The sequence below is a fragment of the Ptychodera flava genome, chromosome 3 (genome assembly GCF_041260155.1).
Source record: "Ptychodera flava strain L36383 chromosome 3, AS_Pfla_20210202, whole genome shotgun sequence".
Lineage (NCBI taxonomy): Eukaryota > Metazoa > Hemichordata > Enteropneusta > Ptychoderidae > Ptychodera > Ptychodera flava.
The window spans coordinates 35,260,066-35,280,360 of NC_091930.1; the positions used below are offsets into that span (position 1 = coordinate 35,260,066).

Sequence of the window (20,295 nt, forward strand, 5' to 3'; positions counted from 1 at the left end):
CGAGTAGTGAACACTGTTTTAGTGTCCAAGCATGCGCAGTCAGGTGAATATTTTTGATAAATAAACAAGGCTGGAGAACATTAGAATTTCACCTTACTGCAGGTTTCCTTTCTTCCTCAAAATATCAAAGCGAGCTCGATAACAAACATATATCAGTTAGGCTGCCTACGCAGTAATTACCAAAACTCTAATGCCTGTAACCTTTGATGTACCTTCAAATATTTTGCTCATTGTGTGATACATGGTTCATTGTTCTACGCCCAAACTCATCCCGAATTCTGTCATCAGTTCTCCGAGACGGCGTGTATGTGCACGATATCCGGTCCACTGAATTAAAGTCAGCAGAAGGATTAACTTGTGTTGTGATTACTGCACAGAATGAGTTGCGTTCACAATATTTACACTTTCTATTTTAAGACATTTTAAGCAAGAAAGTAAGAAATTTTCTGTTGTCTTGATGAAAAATATCAAATCACGGTTCATTTAAGAGAATGCAAAACTACTTGTGTTGAAATATTGTCAACTGTTAATCACGGCAAGAGTGTGAAAGTATCAAAATACATCAACGACGCGTGTAATGGAAGGCAGGCACTCAACACAATAGCTAATAACATTTAAGGAAGTATAAAAAATTCACATTCGATTCGCTTTCATTTTGTAGTGAGTATTGGGAACACAAAGCAAATACTCGAGGGGAGCTGCGCATGTGTAGGCGTCGAAAGTCAGAAATAAGCGTCCATGCACTTCACGATAGTTCGCGTCTCAAAACTGAAAGACTCTAACTTTGCTAAAAGTTTGCGTGAAGAAACTTCAACCTGTTCCTTTCGAATCAAACGAAGAGTCACCTTACAAAATATGGTACTAAAGAAAGAAATTACCCAATACCGACATTTGAAATTGAAAATAGCCACCATCCTGTGTCAACTCAATGAGGAAATATTGAATTTGTTTTCGAAGTTTTCAAACAATAAGCCGCCGGTGAAAACTTTATTAACACTTCAAGCTTCAAATGAACCCAAAATAGTGGTAGATTAAGGATGCATTTTAAAAGTAAAGTCCGAATATCTGTCCCCGAGGCATATTCTACCTTAACATTGCATTTTGTGATAACCTTAATAAGCTTCTCGCACAAATCATAAATACCTGTGTAGAGCGCCCATGCGGCTCACGCCAACACACTTAGTGCATATTGCATGTTTCACTGTCGCCACGCCTGTATTCGTTCGCAAGCAGGTCGGTTCAGTGTGTTTTGAGACTAAATACAATAAAAGACATGAAAACACGAAAATAACATTACAAGAAGTAGTTGCAACCAGTTGTGGTTTAGAGGTTGTGTTCCACATCGCATAGAATGATCACGGCCATGATTTTAATACTGGACTAAACTGACACCATCCAACAATTTGAATCACACGGTGATTTAATTTTTGCACAGACGAGAACTCGCCACAACTATGATTTGTTGTACGAGATTTATGAAGATATTTGTCTCTACCGCGTCGGTTATAAACTCTATGAATATGACAAAGCTGCACCCATCCATTAAAAAGATGATTTTGTCCGCCTACGACACGACTGGCCTAAATAGCAGGGACGCTTCGACACTCAAGTCGCATTACAAGTAAACTCAAGCATAGGTTTTTGTGTTTGACCCTGGAACGCATGGTTCACATAATATAATTAGCACTCCCATTTATTTCGTGAAGCGGATTTGAGTTTGGTGGATTTGATCTTCACACAGACAGTTTTCATAAGTACATGACCTTGACGTGGTGTTTACCAAGTTCGGTGACGGCAATTCTATCGGTACCGTCTTTGGCGACTGCCACGTACGTCGGCTTGGAGAACCGGCCAAGGCCTATCTCGCAGAGAAATTTGCCATCGCTGGCGAATTTCACCACCCTGCCGTTGGTGTCGCACACGTACACGTTGTCGTCGCTGTCGACATCGATTCCGCGGGGGACCTCCACCTCTCCGTGGCCCGACCCGATGCTTGCAAACATGCCCAAGAACTTCCCCTCGGGGCTGAGTATCTGCACGCGTCGATTGCCCATGTCCGACACCAAGATCTGGTTCCGGCTGTTCACCACCGGCGACACGGGCCGCTGGAACTGACGCCGACCCGTGCCTTCGGAGCCGTACGACGCCAGGTGTTTGCCGACTACGCTGTACTTCCGCACGCAGTGCGAGTTCCAGTCGGTGACGAGGACGTTGCCGTCGTTTGTGATCGCCACTCCGCGGGGGTCGACACCCTCCCTCCGCCCGAACCTGCACAGCGCGCGGCCATTCTCGTCAGCTATGACCACCTCCTCGAGATTGGTGACGACATACTTGCCGTCGGCAGTGACGGCGACGTCGACCGGTTTGAACTCCGATTTGCAAAACGCTTTGCAATCGATGACGTCACGGCAGCTGATGTTCCAGTCAAGCACCTGTAATCTGCAATTGTGATAATCGGCGGCAACCAGCCTTCCTTCGTTATTTATGCAGACTTTCCACGGACTTCTGAACTGCCCAGGCTTGGAGCCCTCCTCTCCGAAAGTTCTTATTGTACCCGTTGGCGGCGCTGCGACGATTGCGAACGGGGACCCGACGGTGTCCTGTCGACAGACGCGAACGCTGACTTCATACTCCCCGTCCTCCTTGAATTCCAACCTCCCCACGCATCTCCCGTCTTTTTTGGTTGCCAAGTCAACCGCACTTACTTCATTCTGCGGGCTTTTCAGCACTACTCTGGCGAAATTTCCAGCGTTGATGGGTTTCCCGTTACAATCCCTTGTTACAACCTTAATATCAAACTCGTCGTCGACTTTTACAAGTTTCTTCAATCCAGCGACGCTTGAACTTCCACCCACCGCCGCCGTCGTCTCCAGCTTGCCGATGCTTTTTACTCGAACGTCCTGCTCCTGCCTGAACCCGATGTACGAATTTTCTTTGGGCGTTGTGTTGATTTCGTTTTCTATAAGATCGTTCAGGCGCTGTTCTAACATACCGTGTGACGTCAGATATTGCGACGCACTGGCGTAGTTGGTGATTATTCCCGAGAAGTCGTCGACACTTGCTAGCGCAGCTTCCCGCACCGTGAGCTCTTTGTTCTGAGCTTGCAAAATCTGGCTTTTCTTTTTAACCATGGCGTAGAGCTCCTTTTTGATTTTTTCTTGTTTTTCCTTTATTTTATTGATAATTGCCTGAGTGTGTTCCTCGATAGCCGCTTGGATCTTGTCATAGGTGGCGCGTAGGTTATCTAGCTCCTTGTTCACTCGATTTTTACCTGCGGTACATTCTTTCCTCATGGCACGGGCTTTCTGGACAAGCCCGTGCAGGCGGCGACGTTCCACCACCGCGGCTTTCTCCAGGTCTCGGTGTTGGTGGTCGGGCACTCTGTGCTCGACGACCGTGCACTTCATGCACACGGGTTCCTTGCAGGTGTCGCAGTAGACGTCCACGGGATTTCCCGGATGAGCGGAGCAGTAGACGGTCGGCTGAGGGATTTCCGCATCATCGGGACGTGACATGGCGTAGCGATGCAGCGCCATCAACTGGTGACCTTGAGTAACCTTTAAATTTTGTGAGCGCTGGAGCAGCCCTGGCAGAGATTCTTAGCACACTCGGCGCATCTACTCACCGCTCTGGACTCTTTACAACCGTCACACTTCTTGACAGACTGTCTCTCCACATTTTCAAGCGTTTCAACGTAATCCAATAGCCCTGTCAGGTGAATATTGGTCTGTAACGCCCTGATTCCATTCACCGGCAGAGGACACGTCACGCGACACGACGGACAGACCAGCTTGCCTTTATTCTCGCTCACCCAGGTCTCCAGGCAGCGCTGGCAGTAACTATGGAGACACGGCAGCATCTTGGGCGTTCGGTAGACGTCAGAGCATATCCCGCACGTCAGCAGATCGCCCTTAAGCTGCGTCTTCAGAGAATGGATGTCGGAGGCCATGTTTTGGCGGTGAGCGGTGCTGTGCCTGTTTGCACTTGGTACGCCCACAGTCGTTTAATGTGTAACCGACAATACTGAGGGCAAAGGTCTGCCAGAGGTTTGTATGTAGCGTGATAGGCTGTTGTGTAACAACGCGCCATGCATCCGGTACATCGGAAGTAGGTTTAGAAAATGCTTGATCACCCCGACTCGCCACTTTTTTATCCGAAACGAGACAAATCAAGTTTTAAACAGCAGAGATGAAACAAGCCTCACTTCTTGCGGAAATGAAACAATAAAAATGACATTAAAACTGCACTGATGGAAGACAAAATTGGCAACCCACCGATGTGGTGTCAAGGATCAACCTCCGACGGTAATTATTGCAGTATACCAAGCTCTTTTTTCAGTGTCTTTTTGAATAAAAATAATAACAACACATCTGCAAATTTTGAGCTAAGGCCCGAAATGATTGGTTTCTTTGTCAACCTGTAGGTCTCTCACATAAATTATACGGTCACGTGGGTTTATATATTTTATATTCATTTTTAAGCTATCAAAATTAAACTACGCAGCCGTTACAAACCAGTAATGTTTATATGTAGTGGAAATTCTGACACGAGGCACGATGCTACAGATAATAATATTCCGTTTTCCTCCAGCATATAACACACTGCAATTTTCTACACTTTTGTGCATGTGAACTATAAAATAAGACCGCAAATTTCAACGGTTATGTCTCGATCAACGTATGCGAGGACGGCGAACTTAACCTGTTCTGTTTTGGCTTAATGACAGGTTTTTTCTGATAAACCATTATTTAGGGCTGAATGATATGAAGATGTTACGTTAAAACAATGACAAGCTAATTTTTAACATCTTTTGTCTAAGGTTTCCCATGTACATCCCGCCATTGTTTGTTGTTGAATGAGGAAGCCCTTTCATGTATGCATTAGAAGTAAGCGATGAACTACCCTCAATCGAACGGCATCAGAAGGTATATTTTGACAATTCTACAAATATTTGGTAATTGTGTATATGATGACGTCAGTCTTGAGTAATGTGAAATTTTTGGAAGCTTTTAGTTCGTACTAAACCGAAATTTCCGAATAAAGTTTTTCAGGACCACGATTCTGTATTCATATATTACCACTTGCCTTCGTTGTATCAAAATAAGTAGGCTATGCACCTAAAGCAAGACAACTTGAACATAGGTTACTTCGTAAAATGTTGCTGCATGGGAGATCTATTCCCGGATGCGAGAGACAGGTTTATCAATTACCATGCTTTCAAAATCGACACAATTTACTTCATCAATCGGTGGTGGCGCTGTGTTCAAGACAATATTATACGACACTGAAAATTACCACAGCTTCAGCCTCTTCAGGCAAAATACAAACTGCCGGAGGGATCGATGTAAGATTTGTGAGTAACACATGAGATACTTATACCTGGTACCTCTACGGCTCTCACTCATAGACCTAATGATTACAATTTGAGGAAAAAGATTGACAACCTTGGTAATTTTGCTTCAAAATATGTTCAGTGTTTATAAAGATTTATGTGGAGCGTCGAAAGTTGAAAATTCGATTAAGTTTTCAGGAAATTACCAGCGTTGATCTATAGACACTATGAATCATGAGGCAACAAATTCGATTCCAATTTATCCCGCCAGGTACTTTTTTCAGGATAAACATTGACTTGTTATTAAAACTCTTCCGTGATTAGTATGGATAGAGCTGTGATATATTGGACGAAATGAAAGTCCCAACGCTTCTTACAATCAGAGTTCAATATCGAGAAAATTACTGCAATTTGCAATCACCGTGTCCTCTGTGACACTGATCTATTGACATGTATGAGGACAAATCGACCGTACGAGGACAGATATAGGTGAAAAAATCTAGGCGTAGCGCCAACACATACACACTGCCTTTACAGATTGCGTATGCGGTCGTAAGCCTCATCTGTCAGATTGACGCTTATTTTCAATAAGGCAATGATTCGGGCTGACCTGCTGTTCCAAGCCTCCAGCTTTATAATCACGCTTTTTGTGCGTCTGAAGTTCAAAGGCACGGTCTAACCCCCGTTCAAAAGTACGCCATACATACGAGAAAACATGGGAGAAACTCCCCAAATACCTACAAGCTTTTAGAGACAACGATAGTGGACGCTATGTTCACTGTCTTCGATTCTGATTAAAATCGGATATAAAGATGATGACATTTTCACAGTTTCTTGGCCGTTCTCTCTAGCTGTCTCTACCCTGGAGTCTGAGGTCTAGGAATTACGTTGAACCTTACAGCTCTTCGGAATTCCATGCGTATTCCTTCCAAACTGCTTTAGGATCATTTGAATTTATAAGTAATTTGTCAGATCGTTTACTATCATCCTTTATGATCTTAACCAACACAACAAAAGTACAAAGCAAGTATACATGGTATTGTAGAGGTTGTAGTTTAAGAATAGCTCAGTTTTTCCCAGTTGGTTGTCATTATTGCCGCCTGGGCACAAAAGAAGACAACGCTTATCAACTGACATTACAAATCTGAAGTTTTTTATATCTTGAACTTTATTTCTATATAATGGTATCCTTTAATAGTGTTACAGGTAAACAGATTCAAACGTCATAATTCCTTTGTTACCGAGGTATACCCAACCCTGCAAGTTTAAAGAAATTGCGCCCTCACGATGTGTTGCCTCAACTTGGCGAAGAGATACAACTAAGTTTAAAACATTAGACAATGCCACAGAAGTGCCGATTTTCTTTACTTCCAATCAAAAAAGTGGTCTTTTGCCCTGACATCCAAATTTGCAGTATGGACAGCAGTACTGCTTTCGGTTCTACAGAATTTAGGATCCATGTTTTCAATATAAAATCATTGACAATCGTAGACTGACCGGCATCCGTCACAGTAAAGCGGCGAAAGTTCTTTAAGTTAAAAGCATACCATAACCTATAAAAATATGCCATTTCTAACTCGGGGGTTATACGTTACATCCGTTCGTTTTTTCAAAAATAGTTTTGCCCCTGTATGTTTTATTTGTGAAGTAATTTTCGAAAGCGATACGACGTACTATGTCATGATGTCATCAGCAACGCCGGCGAATCCTCGGCAACATCCACGATCTGGTGTCAGCTATCGACCAAAGAATGATGAGTGCCTATAATGTAAAATAATAGGATTTTTAAATAATTTGATTTAGTAATTACGCGAGAACCTATCAATTACCGGAAACGCGCTGTCGGTAATTACAACATCCAATTGTGTTTGTTCTAGATTAATGTCTCAATATCCTATTTGACATTGACAACCAAGTGACATGTGTCGTATATTTCGACTTAATCTCCATCGGAGCATCTTCCACGCGTTTCTCTTCGACGCTCAGCAAATTTTTTCGGTCGTTTTGAGACTCACGCATGACAGCAGTAAAGACACAAACGCGATCCTCATGGATTGTTAAAATTAACAGAGTCCATCGACTACACTTCTGTCGGTCACAGCCAGCTGGCAGACTAGGGAACCGCCAGAAATTTGTAAACCTATCAAAATTTGTGTTAGCAGATAATTGGCGGGAACTAATTTTACCTCGCACCTCTCATATTGCACTAAATACTTTTTTTTGTAAAGCTATGATTTTTCGATGAATTATATTTTTTGAGAAGGCACTCGCATGCATGCCCTATTTTAAATGACCATAAGTTCACAATCGTGACTAAAAAAATCTTAAGGACACTCACCATTTCGTACATCCTTGAGGAACACCGCTGGGGTCACAAATACAGGTCATTCCAAGTTCATTCTCACACACTGAAATACATAAAAAAAATCCTCCAAATCTTACAAATTTGATTTGTCAGAGATGTATGTCTAAGCACCTTGCTGATTCTCTGTTGAAAATATACGTCAACAGTCTCTTCTGCCTGAAAAGCTCACTCGTCCGGCATTGCTACACAATGATACCCTATATAATCAATTCTGTGAAGTACGTACGGAATAATTATGTGAAAAATTTGAAAGTACGATGTTTAAAAGTTTAAACTTACTTTTAAATTGTCCAGGCTTTGTCAGGTCTTTAAAAGTTGCTTTCCTTACAGGCGTCGCCATGGAAACAGAAACGACCAGAACAACAATTATCAGGATTACGTGAACTTGTTTAGAAGATGCCATGGCGCGACGTTTTTCAAAACCTAGAAGAGACATAACAAAACCTGAATTGAAATTCAGAGAAAAAAATCCGCGTCAATATAGAACAGACTCTATCTACAACAGACTAGCACTGTCACTTTCATTATTACAAGTTACAAGTACACCCTGGCACGGGCATTGTAATGACAACGCTGACAGATACATTCTCAACATCAATATTACCACGATCATGAACACCATCCCTTAGCCGGTAACACATCGTATCCTTGCCCTTGCTACCACGTGCTATTATTTCATTAAAAAAGAGTGCCTATCGCCCTGTATAAGCAACGCTCTTAATGCGAGGAGTCTGAATGGCGACGGCATAGTTCTCTCAGTTCGACCGTCGCGCCGCTAAAAAGCGAATAAAAGTCAAAAGGGACAATGAACTGTCAGAATTCTACTGGAGACTCTGCTTAACAGTATGACTTCTGGATTCCTCGAATTCAATAAGTGCTATCTTCTAATAGACGCCATGTCTATTGGAATGTACATTACAAGACATTGCCACACCTCAAAAGTTGAACAAGTCTGGTATTTTAGTCTTTCAAGTGTCATCATGATGTAACTTTTCAGGGAAGCTCGGAAAAACAGCATAGCTGTGAAAGAAAATTTTGGCCGAATTGTTTTGAGTTGAGAGAGAGAGAGAGAGAGAGAGAGAGAGAGAGAGAGAGAGAGAGAGAGAGAGAGAGAGAGAGAGAGAGAGAGAGAGAGAGAGAGAGAGAGAGAGAGAGAGAGAGAGAGCTCACCTTTTTAAAACGGTTTTTCTCTGGACAGCTCTTGAGGAGGTAGCGATCAGTTCTACCGCACTCCTCCTGAGAACAAGCCTTTTATGCAAACCGTGGAACAAACGAGACTCATTCACTAATTTATGACGCAGGACAATACAGCAGACAAGATATTTATTGGACGAACAATGCGTAATGGCTTCAGTCTCCATTCATAAGTATCGGGTGCACAAAATTTCGCATCGATATCCAGAAATCGGAAACTAAGATCTCGTCCTATTGTAGTTGGATGAAAGAAAAAGATGAGGTCATTATTGCTGCTATAATAGTTACCCGTGTCAACTGACACTGAGCTGTCAGTATTGCGTTCATGTTGTAATATCTTTCTCATCTACGAGTAATGTTACCTGTCATTACTCGATCTGTCCTCGTCAATGAAACCCGTCGGTTGACGTTTTCTAGTCCAAGGCCGGTCTATTTGGAAAAAAAATTGACCTAGTTCCGCAAAACCTTGTTTTTGACAGAATAAATTTACTCGTAATCTTATCATTATTAATATTTTGACAATTTCAGGGATGATCGGAAGTTGGAAAACAATTACCGTAACCGGCTTGACAAAGGACAAATAATTGGCGAAAAGTTCCGAGCACTCTGGCAGTCTGTACGGTTACATCCTTTTATGCGTTGACATAGGATTATGAAAATTCAGTTCGGATAATCTGATTTAGCAAGTTCTTTTCCCAGGTAGCTTTGTTCCTGCCACGGACCATGAAAAATTCAAAAACCCTAGGCATTTCTTTCACAAAGCGTCTGCTTTTGCGGAAGCGTCTACATCACTACCTCTCACGGCACGCTATTTTGTCCAGTCAGATTTGAACACCTCTCGCGTGCTATGCACAAGTACGCCCGCACCATCATGCATTTCCCGTGACCTTTTACACCTGAACCGAGCCGTGGGAGAGCATAAACGTTTACTCAGTGATCCGTGTGATCAAAAACGACTGGGTTTTGCTTCAGGTACAATGCGGAGGAGGGGATAATAGACGAGTAACACCTTTCGTCTGTTTTGACTTTGCGTATTTACTTTTACGGAGTCAAACTTTGATCAAATGAAAAAAGTCAATCAATAAAAAATAACTTTCTATTGGTATATTCGTACAGTAAAATGGTACCTTGTTTAAGCTTTACTTTTGTATAATTTTCATTTTTAGTCACTCTCTGACCATGAATAACTCGGCTGACGTAAGCAACCGTGACCTAAACTAGACGAACGTGTTTTAATTGTTATCTTCTATTTTTTGCTTCAAATTGAAAATTATCGTTTTAAATTGAAAATTATTTCTTTTGCTGATGATCACCAGCCAGTGATTTTTCCCTGAACGTATCTCTTAATATCTCTGAATATCCCTGACTACAAGTATTATTTTCAATTAATTATCACCTCAAGATCATATTTTGGTTTGTTTGTTTATTTAACTTTTCTGCCACTGCTGTTCTAGTTGGAGTCGGTGTCATTTTTATTCCTCACGGTCACTCTTCCCAGCAGACTATGCGCGTACATCAAACGTCTGTTGAAAGATGTCTGAACAAGTTAGCAGAAACCGCGTAGACCGTTATAAGCGTTCTGTAGCTGATGTCTTTATTTCCTGGAAGTTCAGTTTGTTGTCAGCTTCGATCTAATTTATAAAGCAGCCGGTACCATAGTAATGATTCTAAGCGGAACCATGGTGACGACTCTAAGCGCTCATATGTTTCATGGAATACTTAAGAAATCCACCTAAACATAGTGGTGACGGTTCGTTTGGAAACGATGACTGACAAAGTTGGCTATTTGCATCCACTGTTTACCGAAGGGGCGTAGTCTTAACCAACGTGTAGATGTACATAAGTTTTTCCAAAACGAGAAACTAAACCAAGTTTTCTGTTATAGACAAATGCACGTCCCCCTCTCTCTCTCTCTCTCTCTCTCTCTCTCTCTCTCTCTCTCTCTCTCCCCCAAATCGAGTCAATGCAACTAGCATCAGTACGTGAAGTGCGCCCTCTCTGTATGTAAATGGATAACAAAAATGTATTTTCATTCCTTTCATAACATTGTATTCCTGCTCCCCAAAAGATCATGTCCAAATTCCCTGTGATCAACTAGTCAGAACAGCTTGTGTAAGTGCAATGTTCGATGTGAGTGTTGACGACTGAAATTCATTTTTCAATTCTGACACACCTGCGCAAAATTCATTGTTTTTGAAAGGGTAATATTTAGTATTTCTACCCACTTTAGGGAGAAGATAAAGAAATCGTTTAATTTGCGCACGCAATGCTTATTCTTTTATTCGAAACAATTAATTTGATACTGTGACTGCGATTTCTTGCCAGCAAAAAGCACAATCCATATGAGAAGGAAAATCAAATATAATTCAAAGTGGAGTGAAAAGTAAAAATGAAAACAACAGGGAAAACCGCAAATATAATGGCACTATATTAGCTTGACTTATTTACTGTGACACCTCGGAGATTACAGCCATCAGATAGAATCTGCATTAAGTCATAATTGTAAATATTATAAAGGTACGGAGAAAGAACCCCAACTTGCTTTCACCATTACTTGTGAAGAACAAATCAGAGAGGATACCGCGACATTCGCACTATAGGCATTATCGGATAATATTATCTAAGTCATCTAAGTTAGAGTCTAATATTAGTCGAGTGGGGAAGAGGCAGATGCCCGACATGCTGTTTTATCGGATAATATCCGATAAAATCGATAATATCGTCTAAAATCTAAGTTAGAGTCTAATATTAGACGAGTGGGGAAGGGGTAGATGCCCGACATGCTGTTTTATCGGATTATATCCGATAAAATCGATAATATATAAAATCGATAATATCGTCTAAAATCTAATTTAGAGTCTTATATTAGACAAGTAGGGAAGAGGCAGATGCCCGACATGCTCTTTTATTGGATAATATATTGGCCACCTCACTATCTGTCTAATTTTAGACTCTAACTTAGATTTTAGACGATATTATCGATTTTATCGGATATTATCCGATAAAAAGGCATGTCGGGCATCAGCCATACATCACTCGTCTAATATTAGACACTAAAATCTAAGTTAGAGTTTAATATTAGACGAGTGGGGAAGAGGCAGATGTCCGACATGCAGTTTTATCGGATAATATCCGATAAAATCGATAATATCGTCTAAAATATAAGTTAGAGTTTAATATTAGACGAGTGGGGAAGAGGCAGAGGCCCGACATGCAGTTTTATCGGATAATATCAGATAAATCGATAATATCGTCTAAATCTAAGTTAGAGTCTAATATTAGACGAGTGGGGAAGGGGTAGATGCCCGACATGCTGTTTTATCGGATAATATCCGATAAAATCGATAATATATAAAATCGATAATATCGTCTAAAATCTAATTTAGAGTCTTATATTAGACAAGTAGGGAAGAGGCAGATGCCCGACATGCTCTTTTATTGGATAATATATTGGCCACCTCACTATCTGTCTAATTTTAGACTCTAACTTAGATTTTAGACGATATTATCGATTTTATCGGATATTATCCGATAAAACAGCATGTCGGGCATCAGCCATACCTCACTCGTCTAATATTAGACACTAAAATCTAAGTTAGAGTTTAATATTAGACGAGTGGGGAAGAGGCAGAGGCCCGACATGCAGTTTTATCGGATAATATCCGATAAAATCGATAATATCGTCTAAAATCTAAGTTAGAGTCTAATATTAGACGAGTGGGGAAGAGGCAGATGTCCGACATGCAGTTTTATCGGATAATATCCGATAAAATCGATAATATCGTCTAAAATCTAAGTTAGAGTCTAATATTAGACGAATGGGGAAGAGGCAGATGTCCGACATTGCAGTTTTATCGGATAATATGCGATAAAATCGATAATATCGTCTAAAATCTAAGTTAGAGTCTAATATTAGACAAGTGGGGAAGGGGCAGATGCCCGACATGCTCTTTTATTGGATAATATATTGGCCACCTCACTATCTGTCTAATATTAGACTCTAACTTAAATTTTAGACGATATTATCGATTTTATCGGATATGATCCGATAAAACAGCATGTCGGGCATCAGCCATACCTCACTCGTCTAATATTAGACACTAACATCTATGTTAGAGTCTAATATTAGACGAGTGGGGAAGAGGCAGAGGCCCGACATGCAGTTTTATCGGATATTATCCGATAAAATCGATAATATCGTCTAAAATCTAAGTTAGAGTCTAATATTAGACGAGAGGGGAAGAAGCAGATGCCCGACATACTCTTTTATTGGATAATATATTGGCCACTTCACTACCTATCTAATATTAGACTCTAACTTAGATTTTAGACGATATTATCGATTTTAGACGATATTATCCGATAAAATAGCATGTCGGGAATCAGCCATACCTCACTCGTCTAATATTAGACACTAACTTAGATGTTAGTGTCTAATATTAGACGAGTGGGGAAGAGGCGGATGCCCGAAATGCTGTTTTATCGGATAATATCAGATAAAATCGATAATATCGTCTAAAATCTAAGTTAGAGTCTAATATTAGACAAGTGGGGAAGAGGCAGATGCCCGACATGCTGTTTTATCGGATAATATCCGATAAAATCGATAATATCGTCTAAAATCTAAGTTAGAGTCTAATATTAGACAAGTGGGGAAGGGGCAGATGCCCGACATGCTCTTTTATTGGATAATATCCGTTAAAATCGATAATATCATCTAACTTCTAAGTTAGAGTCTAATATTAGAAGCAGATGGGTGGAAAATTCTAAAAATGCTGTTTTATCGGATAAAATCGATAATATTATCCCTATTAGATCACTTTGGTCTCATGTTCCTTGAACTCTCTAACTTAGAAATTTTAGACGATATTATCCGATAATAAAGAAAAAGCCTATGTCGCGCCTTCATGAAATCAGACATCAATTTTTCCCATAGAGCATAAAGCAAGTGCTTTCTGTTATACCAAAAACGTTATCTTGAACATAGACAAGTACATTCCCATCAGTATGATTTCCATCAGTTTGAAGTGATAAATGCGATCGAAGGCATTCGAACATCAGACCCATTTACTGGTGTAAAAACAACTTTGAAAAGCCAGCAAGCGAAGGAACAACGGTTACATATCTTATATGTATGCATGGGTTACATAATATGGACCAGTATGTACTCAAATTAATTTTGGACAGCTTGGCAACCAGTATAAAAGACGCAGTTGTCACACGGTGTTGGCACTCCCAGGGTGGCTTTGTACCCTATAGCCCATTCTGCATATTTCATAATACCCTTTTACGGGACTATTTACCAAAAAAGGCACCTTCTTGAGAAATATGGAACCACCTTAAAATATCCCCTAACTTCCAACATCAAGGGGTAGTGCGCAACGTATTCTGCGCACTATAGAGGTCAGTCAAGACGGCAGCGTTATGCAACATGTAAAACATGTACCGCGAATACAACTACGACGTCGCGTGCTAGCTACAGTCAGTGGCCATGGCCCAGCCAAAAACAAAAAAAAATTATTGATTCATTGTTTGATCACTTCAGTGGTACCTAATATGATAATAGTGTATTTTGAATAAAGAGAGCTTTTTCTTACACATTATAGACTTGTCTAGTAGTTTAGTTTTCAAAATGAATAAAATTCCATTAATTCACCAATACACTGATGGTATATCAGTCTTACAATGTTGTCTAGGAGTTTTTGAGTTCAAGATAGGAAAACACCCTCACTAATGCCCTATTGTATTTAATTATGTTTCCATTCAACATATTAAAGCAAAGTGATACCTACATCTCATCATTATTCAGTCCAAATAATTTTACAGCAATCTCACAGCACTGATACAAAAAAAAAACATTGTATGCATGATTGTCACGGTAGAGTAACATTCAAAAGCTGAAGTAAACTTGATTTAAAGGCTTTATTGATGCAATTACTTGTTATGTCACATATTGTATTGTTATGAGTCGTCAAGAATTTCACAATTTACGAGTATATCACGGAAATATTGCCATAAGTTATGAAACATAATTTCTCGTCTTTGCCTCCAGGGGGCGCACTTCAACATCAAAGTCTCCTGTTTTTAGAACTGTTGGCTATATCTAAAGGACTAAGGTGGTGACCCCCACTTTTTTCTATTGATATACTTTTTGGTCACTGATCCCTTGATTGAGGAAGTTTCATCAAAATCTATTGGCGGGAAATACTAAATTCGGCCATGTTATTTCTTAATTATTCAGTCCATTGTTTTCCTACGCATAAATATGAAAATCATAAATTTTAATGATTTGATAACTCAAAATTTTCATGGTGACACCCTAATTTTTGTTGACAATATTAATCTATGTGGGGTTCTTGGTCCGTCCAGAAATTTTAATTGAATCTATCGGTGAGAAATAAAAAGGCGCACCAAACCTTAACACAAGGTAAATGGAAATAAAGCCATGAATTTGTTTTCAATATGAACACATCGGTTTATTATGTTAAGGAACTTTCCTCCATGCAAGTCAGAAGCAACTCGATAATTCGGCAGGTCCCCGCCTCAGTGACAAGCATATATATCGAATTACGAAATCTGATTGGTTGAACCATGGAGCGCTGTCATTGGCTGTTCAGTTTTACTTCGAAGTAAAGCTAAAATTATTACAGTTATATGATGCAAACGTGGCTAGAATTCAACCAAAGATTTAATAACCATACTTACAAGTTTTGAAATATTGGCAGGTACCAGACTAGACTAAAAACACGCGACAAAAAATGATGCACTATGTACGGACATGAGCAATTAACAACTTCCGGAGACCAAAAACTAGCACATCTCAAAATGGCGGTTTGCCTGTATCTGCGTCTTAGTATGTGCTGCTTGTCTGGTCACGTGAGACGCAGTGATCAGCGAACTCGATTATGTTTGGAACCAAAGTGCATTGTGCCTGATAATAAACTTTTACGACAGGTATCACATGAAATGTGGTTTTTATTTTGGTGTAGGGTAAATTGTATTCAAACCGAAATGAAGCCCTTCAATTACAAACACAGACATCTTATCAAACCATAAGTTGCATTGTAACAATTGGGACCCAGGCTTTTCCCAACAATGTGTAGAGGGACTATGTCCAAAAATGAATGCTGACTGAGGACTACAGTAAATCAAATTCTGAGATTTGTCAGTTCACATTGCGATATCACGTCAGCGGCTGTTTGATTACACATGTATCTAACCTTAACATAATTCCTGCTTGATTATATATAGTGAAAAGAATATTTTCGCATACGCATATATACTCATATGTGTACGTGTGCGCGATGTCACGGTAGAAATAGCGAGAGGTCAAGAACCTGGAAAAAGGTGAAAGTTTATTTTAGGTGTAACATTGATTTGTCCTCTATTGCATGGCGCACCAGAAATGGGCATTTTTTACTCTTTTACCTTGTTGCTCCACGTTATTCATGTAGTTGGTGAGTATGTTCATATCGTAAATCAACCTTTATTATATGTTATTCCTGATATATTATCTTAAATGATGGGTAAATATTTGACCTACATACGTCTGAAGCTATTACATTGTACTGGAGGTGAATGCAATACGCAGTTATAATGTAGTACAGATCTCGATTAAAAGTATGTTGTTTGTATTAAAATTTCCGTTCACCTTTGATTTTCTTTACGATTTTGCAGCAGCAACACCAGCCTGGAAAAAGATACCAACTGATACAGTTGCGATGAGTGGAGGGTCTACGACATTATATTGTGCACTTGATGACCTAAATACCATAATGCCTATATGGTACAAGAGCGAAGGTACGGGCCTGCTACAATACTCATACGGTGATACTATTGATTCTACTCTCTGTCCTACTTCATGTAGTATCACAGGAGACAGAGACGCTGGAGAATACCACATGACGTTTAACCCTGTAAGCGTTCAAAAGCATCAAGGCCATTGGCAGTGCCAAGTATTTCTAGCCAATCCAAATACGGTAGAAGCACATCTTCTAGTTCTTGGTAAGTCTTGAATATGTTTTCCACATGACAATTCAACAATAATTACACTACCAGTATGTTGTCATTTAAACATATCAAAGTGATGAAAGAATGGTTCTCTTCTGGTTGATTTATCCTTTGATTGTTTGTGGTCGCAGACAATAGGTGGCGACAGCGCCAACTAGCTCTTGACACCTTTGGCAGAATTAGCAAAAGACCTGAGAAAAACAATCTCGTTTTTATTGGGGTTCTATCGTTTCATCGTGTGTGTGCGCTTGCAATGTTAATAGTTCTATTGATTGCAGTCAGAAGTTTTCGAAATTAAAGGCCTGTGTTGGTGTCAGATTGTCTTGCAAGGAAATTTACTTACTAGATTATAATTACACATGGAAAACAGGAGGCTATGACACTCCATATTATCCTCTCTCAGACAAGAACAAACTTGATCACGGGGATCACATCCCGGCCTTTAGGGATAAAAAAGCTGCCGGTCAGAAGGACCAGCAGCATCATAAAACTCCAGGCCCTTTGGGAAATTTTTAGGTCCTTAGACCTTAAAATATTTATCAGACAAAAATTGGTATCAAAGTAAATTATAGCTAAGACATTTCATGAATGCTGGTGAATAAATTGACAAATCTTTATTCAACAGATAAGGTAGGGACAAACGAACTTCTGATCATTTTTAGCTCACGTGTGTAAACACGTGGCTATTGTCATAGCGATGTCTGTCTGTCTGTCCGTGTGTGTGTGTGTGTGTGTGTGTGTTAGTGTGTGTGTGTGTGTGTGTGTGTGTGTGTCTGTCTGTCTGTTTACACGATAACTCAAAAACGCCTGAACAGATTCAAGTCAGATTTGGTACACAGGTACCATATGCAACTCGAAAGAACTGATTAGATTTTGGTTAGTGTGGCTTGCATATTAATGAAGTTATGCAATATCGTTTTTTTCCGTACAATGGTTTTCCCTAATTTGTAGATTTATTGGAGAAAGGGTGAAAATCACACCATCAATGAAAATTTTTGGTGACCCCATTGAAAACATGGTCATCCCCAGACATTGTAATACGGTCATGCAACTTCTAATTTTATTAGGAAAATGGTGCATACATAAATACTGGATATCAGAAACAAATATTCCAATTGGAATTTTACTTAAAAAAGAATTTACTGTACGTTACAATATAGAAAAGACAATGAGTACTAGATCTGATGTAATGAAAATTTACGAGAGAATTCACAACCTTTTGTAAATTCTTATGTGACCTTCTACTGTAATACATTAATGTAACTCTGCAATCACTTGATTTTGTTTATAATAAAAGAGAAAAAAAATGTTAGCACTACAGCATCCTCCACAACCAGTGAGATGTTGTCCAGCTTGGGTTCACGAAGGGACCGAGTTTGAACTTACTGTTACTGTGATCTGGTCTTGGGAAGTCCAAAGTCGTCAGAAAGATCTCGCTGGTTCCGTGTGTGCCTGCAAAGACTACGATATGTGATGATGGAAAAAAAAAAAAAAAAAAAAAAAAAAAAAAAAATGGTTTCCCTATGGAGACGGTAATGACAGTGTAGACATATATCAAGAAATACTGCACAAAATTTCATGAAACTTCACACAGATGACAATCTCAGAACATTATGATGATACTGTGAGTGTCATGTTAATAACATTCTCATTTACATATTTAATGAACTTTTGTTATTAGTGAGATAACTCTAAAATTCCTGCACCAAACTTGATGATACTTGCAACAAATATTGATCTGATATATGTCTAATTATACTTAGAAGCATTGGGCAGTGTCAAGTTAATAAATAGGTCATTTGCATATTTTATGAAGTTTTGTAATTAGTCATATAACTCCGATATATCTTCGCCAAATGTGATGAAATCTGCTGCAGATACTGATCCGACTGATATCTAACTGTAGTGTAAAGCATTCAGAAGTGTGAAATTAATTAAGGGTTCATTTGCATATCTAATGAACTTTGTAATTAGGTATATAACTCTGAAATTACGGCACCCAAGTCTTTGAAATTGGGTACAGATATTGTTTTGATAAATATCTAATTGTACTGAGAAGCATTTGGCAGTGTCAAGTGAACAAATAGCTCATTTGCATATTTTATGAAGTTTTGTAATTAGTGATATAACTCCAAAATAACCGCACCAAATGTGATGAAATTTGCTGCAGATACTGATCCGACAGATATCTAATTGTGGTGTAGAACATTTACTTGTGTGAAATTAATTAAGGGTTCATTTGCATATCTAATGAACTTTGTAATTAGGTATATAACTCTGAAATTACGGCACCCAAGTCTTTGAAATTGGGTACAGATATTGTTTTGATAAATATCTAATTGTACTGAGAAGCATTTGGCAGTGAACAAATAGCTCATTTGCATATTTTATGAAGTTTTGTAATTAGTGATATAACTCCAAAATAACTGCACCAAATGTGATGAAATTTGCTGCAGATACTGATCCGACAGATATCTAATTGTGGTGTAGAACATTTACTTGTGTGAAGTTAATTAAGGGTTTATTTGCATATTTAATAACCTTTGTAATTAGTGATATTACGCCAAAATTACAGCGTTAAATTTGATGAAACTTGCTACAGATGTTGATCTGATAAATATCCAATTGTACTGAGAAGCATTGAACAGTGTCAAGTTAATAATTAGCTCATTTGCATATTTCATGAAGTTTTATAATTAGTTATATAACTCCGAAATAACTGCATCAAATATGATGAAAACTGCTGCATATACTGATGTGACAGATATCTGTGTTGTAAAGCATTTAGTAGTGTAAAGATGATTAAGGGTTCATTTGCATATTTAATAAACTTTGTAATTAGGTATATAACTCTGAAATTACGGCACCAAATTTTGTGAAACGTGCTACAGATATTGATTTGATAAATATTTAATTGTGCTATGAATCCTTGAACAGTGTCAAGTTAATATAGGGATTATTTGCATATTTAATGAACTTTGTAATTAGTGACATTACTCTAAAATTACTGCATTAAATTAAATAAAACGTGCTACAAATGTTGATCTGATGGATATCTAATTGTCCCATGAAGCATTGAGCAGTGTCAAGTTAATTAACAGCTCATTTGCACATTAAATAAAGTTTTGTAATTAGTGATTAAAATCTGAGAGTACCGTGCGATGTTGAAAAAACCTGCGTCATTTAGTGAAACATCTATCTTATTGTTCTGTGAAGCGTACTACTATTAATGAACCTGTTGTAAAACACGTGAGCATATTCAGTTCATATTGGTTTACTTTTATTATGGCGCAAACAACAAAGAGAATTATCAGAATAAACATTGTATAACTCATGCTTGGCAGTGATTGTTCCTCTTTCTTATTTTTTCAAATGATTTAAAATCTGATGCAAA

General features: G+C 39.1%; 1 protein-coding gene and 1 long non-coding RNA gene across 3 annotated transcripts; both read right to left on the bottom strand.

The window, feature by feature from the left end:
- Positions 1-1,748: 1,748 nt before the first annotated feature.
- LOC139129241 (tripartite motif-containing protein 2-like) lies at positions 1,749-3,536 on the bottom strand. Its single transcript, XM_070694883.1, has one exon. The coding sequence runs from the start codon at positions 3,534-3,536 to the stop codon at positions 1,749-1,751; it is 1,788 nt and encodes a 595-aa protein (XP_070550984.1).
- A 2,955-nt stretch (positions 3,537-6,491) lies between these two features.
- LOC139126356 (uncharacterized) lies at positions 6,492-8,968 on the bottom strand. 2 transcript variants are annotated; one of them, XR_011550548.1, is made up of 4 exons: positions 8,868-8,968; positions 7,977-8,120; positions 7,671-7,740; positions 6,492-7,093 (listed from the first exon to the last, which is right to left on the bottom strand). It is a non-coding gene; the product is annotated as an uncharacterized lncRNA (long non-coding RNA). The 2 variants fall into 2 exon arrangements; XR_011550549.1 differs by having other exon boundaries at positions 7,977-8,141; positions 8,868-8,910.
- Between the last annotated feature and the right edge of the window lie 11,327 nt (positions 8,969-20,295).

Bases quoted from the DNA above. Each gene is read 5' to 3' on its own strand.
- LOC139129241 (XM_070694883.1), bottom strand. From the start codon at position 3,536: ATGGCGCTGCATCGCTACGCCATGTCACGTCCCGATGATGCGGAAATC.